Genomic DNA, 6723 nt, shown 5'->3' with positions numbered 1-6723 from the left:
TATGTAAGACATTTTTTATTCACTATTTTAGAAGAATTTTTAGATTTAAAAATATACTTAGAATACTCATTTTGAAAAATATTTTTATACTTTAAATTAGATGTATTGAAATATATTTTTGGATTTGAGAACACCTTTTACAACATTTAATTCAAAATATAAAATATTTTTCTGAAATAAATATTTTTCAGACTTGAAATTTTTTTGATATATTCAATTCAAAATATAAAAATATTTTTAGATCGAGTGTTTTAAAATATATTTTCAAATTTTAAAATATATTTCAAAACATCAAATTAAAACTAAATGTATCTCTTTGTACTTTTTAGATTAAATATTTCAAGATTGTATATTTCACTTCCAGTTATAAAATTTATCAAATTTAACGTTTGATAATTTTCTTCACTTCCAGTTATAATACTAAAAGCAAACCAGTGTTATTACAGGTTATTTAGTACTTTCATTTTTGGAATATATAATAAAATCTTTTCATTGATATGCTTTGCAATCAAACTAGTTTTCCATTTCCACTGTCACAGACAATTCCTTTCCAATTTGTATAAGAGAACTGTTAGAAATAAATATATAACATTGAGCAGAATAACAAATTGAGCTGCTATAATGGGTTCTAAATGCATGCTTGGTAACTTTTCTTCACTATACAAGCTATATGCCGCTGTTAGAATCAATCTCATTTTCATTTTATTGTGGTATTCTCTCACACGGGCACTTGGTTGCCACAAAATGGTTAAAAAAACAAATACACATCTTTGAATATCAGAAATAGCTCAAACGAGACTCCATGGTACGTCCATTGGTTTGACGCCTAGGTGTTCCAATCTCACAAGCATTGACTCTTGATGCAAATCTGAGTGAGCACAGTGACTCACCAACAGAAGAAGGATCAGGTGAAATGTTCACAAACATTAGTGTCTTCGAGTCTCCACCTAGACATGGCTGTTCATCCATCATGTTCAAGACATTATTGTTAGATCATATCAAATCATCCCAGAGAAGACTTTGAAGACTGTTAGTATAAAAGTTAGCAAGCTTTCAACACATGATGATATATGGAAGGCAATGATTTAATAAGTCTTAATTTTTATATGGTTTTATTTTCTCATTTCTATCGATGTAAGACTTAGACTCATATTTAGAATTCTAACATTTACCTGAAGCAGATATGTGAGCTTTGAGTTTCTGAATGGAACATGGTCCTCCTTCTTGGCTAAGGCAAATATAACATCACTCAATGATGATAAACTTTTGTTGATTGCCTGATCACAAATCAAAGAGTTTAAACCATTTGAAATCAAATAAGTACACGAAAAAGTGAAAAGCAACATGGTGTTACATACCTGAGTTTCTTTCAACCTGTCCCCAGTTGATCCACTCTTTGAAAGACGCTCGCTACCAGCAAGATCAATGAGATTCAGAACACCTTGTACTTGTTGGTCAGTGCTCTGGAAGAAACACAAAACAGGTTGCATGGTGATGCAAGTAAGTGTGCCTATCAATGGTTGACATATATAAAACATGGTTTCCATAAGAGAAATATATATATATATACCTCATTTACACCGTATATTCGAAGAGTGAATACGAAATGACTTCTTGATGATTGTTCATTCATCTGGGTTTTTCCTACAGATCTAAAAGGATATAACCAGAAAAAGGAAAAACAAATACAGTTAAGTTGGGACATAAGAAAGGTAAGTGTTGTCTTCTGACTACTAAGAAAAACTAAATCAACATTTTGTTGCATTGAAATTATGTCAAATTATGTTGCACCAAACCAACCGCTCATTTTCTTAATCCTATTCAAAGCTATATAGTGATATTTTCTTAATACATCAACAAGTGTAGGACTACGATTTTTGTCATGAAATGGAAAAATGGAAATTTCAAACTCAAATTGGTTACCTGCTATTTGCTGCTTGATTTAAAAGAAATGCAACCTCTTTAGCACTTTGAACATCCACTACCGTAAGGTCAGAAACTTGTGTATTTCCATTTGCATCATGTTTGATTGTATATTGTTTTCCAGGAGTACCATTTTCCACACGAGTTGTTGTAGATATCAGATCTCGAATCGTTTCATTGTATATTTCCAACATTGACACCTGCAAATTTTGCAAGGAACACCTTGTGATCTTTACTTCAACAACTTGTTTAAAATTTATACTAATTGCAGTGATGTGTGAAATTAAGAAAGACAAATATTCTACCTTACCTGCATTTCATATTTCCAGCCTTGAGGTTGTTGAGACTGCTTTGTTTGAAATATTTGTTCTAATGAACGAGGTATCAAGCCCTTTTCCTCAGGATGTCCAGGCCTTCCCATCATTGTATAGGTTTTCCCTGAACCTGTCTGACCATAGGCAAATATGCAAACCTGAAATGGAAAAAATATCATCATATTGCTATACATGCATGTAGAAAAAGTATGCATATATTGGTTTACAAACAAGTATTCAAGAAAAGCAACATCCAACACCAAATCTAACAGATGACATGTGTCTTACAGTGCAGTCAGAACCATAGAATCACAAGGCAAAATAAGAGTGAGTATGAAAATAAAGGCTTTTAGAATTATGTTCTTCCAAACTTGACTAGTAAACTATGTAATAACTTTAAAGCTACCTTATAACCATCGAGAGCACTTTGTACAAGCTGTGAAATTTCTACAAAAACTTCTTCTTGTGATGCCTCTGGTGTAAAAACTTTATCAAATGTAAAAGCATGCTTTTGGCCTAAGAACAAAACAAGGGGCAACATGAGTTGACATTTTGGCAACATAATCTAATTCAACCAAGAAATAAAAGTAGTTTCAAATACATCACAACAGATATATACCATTTTGGGCCAGGTCAATGGCTCGTCCAGAAGTTTCCATTGATGTTGGATAACTGAAAATCTTGCCTTCTGTGCTACAACTTTCATCAGGTAATAAAGGCCTCACTCGACAGAATACACGAATGTTACCTTTTAACTCCTGTTAAAATGGAGATTATTAAGGTGTTGGCTTTTTTAATATTACCAACAAATATTTTGATTCAGTCAATTACCAAAATGGTATTATGCAATTTTTTCCGAAGCCTCTCCCCTTCTATAAGTTTATATTCTGCATCCGCCAACCGTCTTTGTAAATCATTTACAAACTTCTGTTGTCCTTCAAACTCTGTCCTTGTCTCGAATGCAGATATATCAGACACCTAACAAGAAACAAAAACAATAAATTAGAGCTAGATACATACCATAACGCATATGTCAAGGACTTACTCTCTCACGCTTAAGTTGTTAGCAAGTGGTTTATGGATAGTTTCATATCTAACAAGTTCTTCATCCGTGATCACTAGATCTTAAACAAGGGCAATGCATAAAGTCATTCTCCCTTACATTAAAATTAATATTGTTCCGGTAAATTCAATAGTTCCATATTGTTTAGGAGTCATGATTAAAAGTAATTTAAATACAACTTCTTTCTTCAATATTTTAATATGTTTTTTAAAGATAAAATCGTAACAGATTTCTGAACTCTTAAGCGATCAATACCTCATATGTGATTATTGATCTTGGCGATGCTACGTAACGGACTTAAGGACAAATATTTGTTTTATTATAAGAATATAGGGGCACCAATGATCAAACTTGCAGGACTTCACCATAAAGGTTCAAATGCCATATCAAGGACCAACTCTCCTGAAAGCTTAAACTATTATGTAAAATTCATGAATGATACTGGTCTTTATCTAACAATATATCAAATGGCTTTACACCAAATAGTATACACCTTTTAAAAAAATGTCTTGATTACCTCCAGTTTCTTCTCTGCAGTTGCTAGCTGCTCTTCCAGTGCCTTTATCTGATTATCTTTCAAAGAACATTTTACCTGGGCAGGAAAATCATCTTCTCATGACCCAGCAATAACAAAATGACTTTCTATTTAATAAATAAATGGTGCACACACACCAACCTCCAGGTCACTCGCTTTTAATGTCAAGCTGTCCACTTCAGTGGAAGACTGTTTAGTAGATTCTTTAATTTTCTCTAATTCAGAACTTAGAGTTTGTACTTGAGATAATTGCCTATCTCTCTCATCTCTTACTTGCTGCAACTCTCCTCTAAGAGACGAAACTTCGGTAGCCAAGACATCCTTCTGTTTTATGGCCTCTTCTTGAGAAGACTAATCAAAGAACCAAGAAAACTGGGTAATATACCAGTGGCATGACAAGTAAGAAACACAGATAGAACCAAAAAGACAGAAAATCTAAGTTTAATAACTATGCTTATCCTAAATTTAGTGAAAGATAGTTATGATAAATTCAATTCCTAAAATATATATATATATATATATATATATATATATATATATATATATATATATATATATATATAAATATTGCATCAACTCTTAAAGCTCTGCAATGAACTGAACTTGGAAGGATATTGGCACTTTCAGTTCTTTAAGTCATTCAAAAAACCTATAGAAGAATTTTCAAATGTACAATATATTATTGAATATAGTCTACAAGCATTCATCTAATCATCCCCCATTGACACTAAAACACGAATAAATCATAATATTCTCCCCAATCACCTATTCATATCTGCAAAAATTTACAACTACCACCTTTTAGTGCTCATCGCAAAACCTTTTATGTGTATACAGATATAGAAAGTTATATATACACACATACATACATATATATATATATACATATATATATATATATACATATATATATATATATATATATATACATATATATATATATATATATAGTTTACATGAATTCTTAATTGAAACAGTTTCCTGTGAAATAAAACTCACAACTGAAACAGTAAGTTGACCCCTTAACATGGTGATGTTCTCCACTACATTAGCCTTCTCTTTCTCTACGCGTTTAAGTTCATCTTCAACTGATGAAAGCTCAGAATGAAGTTTTCCATTGTACTGTTGTAAGCTTGTTATGTAATCCTGTAACCGCTTATACATTTCATTTAGTGATGCTATCTGCAGAAATTCAAAGGTGGACATTTATTTATCCGCATCATTCACACAACGGTTGAAGAAATTGAGGAGAAATATAAAGAATCGAAGAAACTCATAGCATTGGAATTGTAGTGTTCCTTTACCTTCTGATTTGCACTTTGGATTTCTCGTTGGGCTCTTCCAAGGTCCTCTGACAGAGTACTATGTGACCTCTCAATGTCAAGCCTAGCCTCTCTCTCTTTAGTAAGAGATTCCACTGCAGCCTTGCATTCACAAAGATAATAAAAAGTTTAGAGTTTATGCTAAACATTTCCTTTCACTATGTTTGTTTTCAAGTTTTAAAATCCAATTGACCAAAAGATCTTTCTTACCGTCTTTTCTGTTTCTTCCTTTATCAGTTTTTCTTGCAAAGAAGTGCAATTCCTTCTCATTTCCGTAATAATTGAATTTAATTCTTCTTCCTTGATTTTAAGCAGCAACTCTATGATTCAAAGCATTCTATCAGTGAAAATCAACAAGGGTGTTTCATAATTGAACGGGAGAAAATTGAAAACTAGTCTTACCAATTTCTGTGCATTTTTGCTGGGTCAATTCCAGTGAATTCTTTAACTTTTCCTGCTCTAGCGAGTAGTACATCTCAAGGTCTTGGAACCATCTGATGCAAACCTTAAGCCGTTTTATATAATCCACCATATTTTCACATCTTTCCTAAAATTATAAAAATTTGAAATTAAGATATGAGTAATCAAGGAATAACTCAAGTAACACTTTGTACCAAGTAAATCAAACAACACTTAATGCCATCTACCCTTCACAATTTGATTTCAAATCCAAATATCAGAACAAGCAATACACTCGAAAATTAAAATTCCAAACTTCAATGGACCTTATAATTAAATCTGTCTTTTCTCTTGGCTCTCTCATTTAGCAATGCTTCCACGTCCTCTCTTGTGAACTCTATGGCACCATAATCCGATCCAGCATTGCTTGGAGGAGCACTACTGGGGCCAAGATCGTGGCCACCGCCATTGACAACTGTGAAAGCTTGCCTTGTTCTTCCATTAATAGGAGTGCCCACCATTTTCTCAGCTCCAACTCTTTGCTCTATGTTGTCCAGAAGGAGCACATCACCCTCAAAGTTCTGAAACCTCAGCATGAAAAAAGACAATATTTTTAAGCATTGTGAGGCAGTGAAATTGAAGAACAAGAACAACCCATGATTTAAACTGAGGTAGAGATTGAAAACACGAATATAGAAATGGGAAGAAACAAAAGGGCACCTTTGAAGGAGGTGGAGGTGTGGATGTGAGTCATAATGGAGGCCGGTTCTGGTTTTTGGTGACCATTTTGAAGCACGGGCACTTAGTTAGAGAGGCATATGAGAGAGAGTGAGTAGTGTGGGGCCATGGATTGTTTTGAAAGATAACAAATACAAATATATCAAAAACTGTTGCTTTAGCAGGCAGGAAGATTGATGATCCACAAACACAAAGAAGAAAGAGAGAGAAATGAATAGTGTGGGAGAAGAAAGTAAAAAAATATGAAACAAAGTGAAACTTTTATACTTTGTTTCTTAATGCTTCTGCTTTAGATGATGATAGATTACATGCTGTTCTATTTGTTACTTTGTTTGGTACTGTGATGAATGAGTTCAAGTTAGTTTGGATTTCACCATCTTCTTTTGAATGTTCAAAATTAGCATAAACTCTGATTAAAGAAAAAATTTC

The 6723-nt window shown here is 32.8% G+C and overlaps 1 protein-coding gene across 2 annotated transcripts; it reads right to left on the bottom strand.

Annotated features, from left to right (window-relative positions):
* Positions 1-531: 531 nt before the first annotated feature.
* On the bottom strand, positions 532-6510 carry LOC124842357 (kinesin-like protein KIN-14N). 2 transcript variants are annotated; one of them, XM_088093112.1, is made up of 17 exons: positions 6277-6510; positions 5883-6137; positions 5560-5704; positions 5368-5477; positions 5140-5259; positions 4835-5017; positions 3977-4186; positions 3818-3892; positions 3069-3215; positions 2857-2995; positions 2644-2753; positions 2234-2395; positions 1924-2123; positions 1571-1652; positions 1359-1463; positions 1173-1277; positions 532-957 (listed from the first exon to the last, which is right to left on the bottom strand). In XM_088093112.1, the coding sequence occupies exons 2-17, from the start codon at positions 6075-6077 to the stop codon at positions 778-780; spliced, it is 2268 nt and encodes a 755-aa protein (XP_087949238.1). In that variant the 5' UTR covers positions 6078-6137; positions 6277-6510; the 3' UTR covers positions 532-777. The 2 variants fall into 2 exon arrangements, with proteins under 2 accessions (XP_087949238.1, XP_087949237.1); XM_088093111.1 differs by lacking the exon at positions 6277-6510 and having other exon boundaries at positions 5883-6264.
* Between the last annotated feature and the right edge of the window lie 213 nt (positions 6511-6723).

Source organism: Vigna umbellata, chromosome 6 (assembly GCF_029865625.1).
Source record: "Vigna umbellata cultivar VRB3 chromosome 6, Vumbellata_1.0, whole genome shotgun sequence".
Taxonomy (NCBI): Eukaryota; Viridiplantae; Streptophyta; class Magnoliopsida; order Fabales; family Fabaceae; genus Vigna; species Vigna umbellata.
Note: the sequence above shows the minus strand (reverse complement) of the source record. Positions and strands in the feature narration are given on the sequence as shown.

Bases quoted from the DNA above. Each gene is read 5' to 3' on its own strand.
- LOC124842357 (XM_088093111.1), bottom strand. From the start codon at position 6,152: ATGCTGAGGTTTCAGAACTTTGAGGGTGATGTGCTCCTTCTGGACAAC. The intron at 2,754-2,856 runs GTATATATCTGT...TTTTGTTCTTAG, and splicing joins CATTGACCTGGCCCAAAATG to GCCAAAAGCATGCTTTTACA. The intron at 1,278-1,358 runs GTATGTAACACC...ATTTGTGATCAG, and splicing joins ACAGGTTGAAAGAAACTCAG to GCAATCAACAAAAGTTTATC.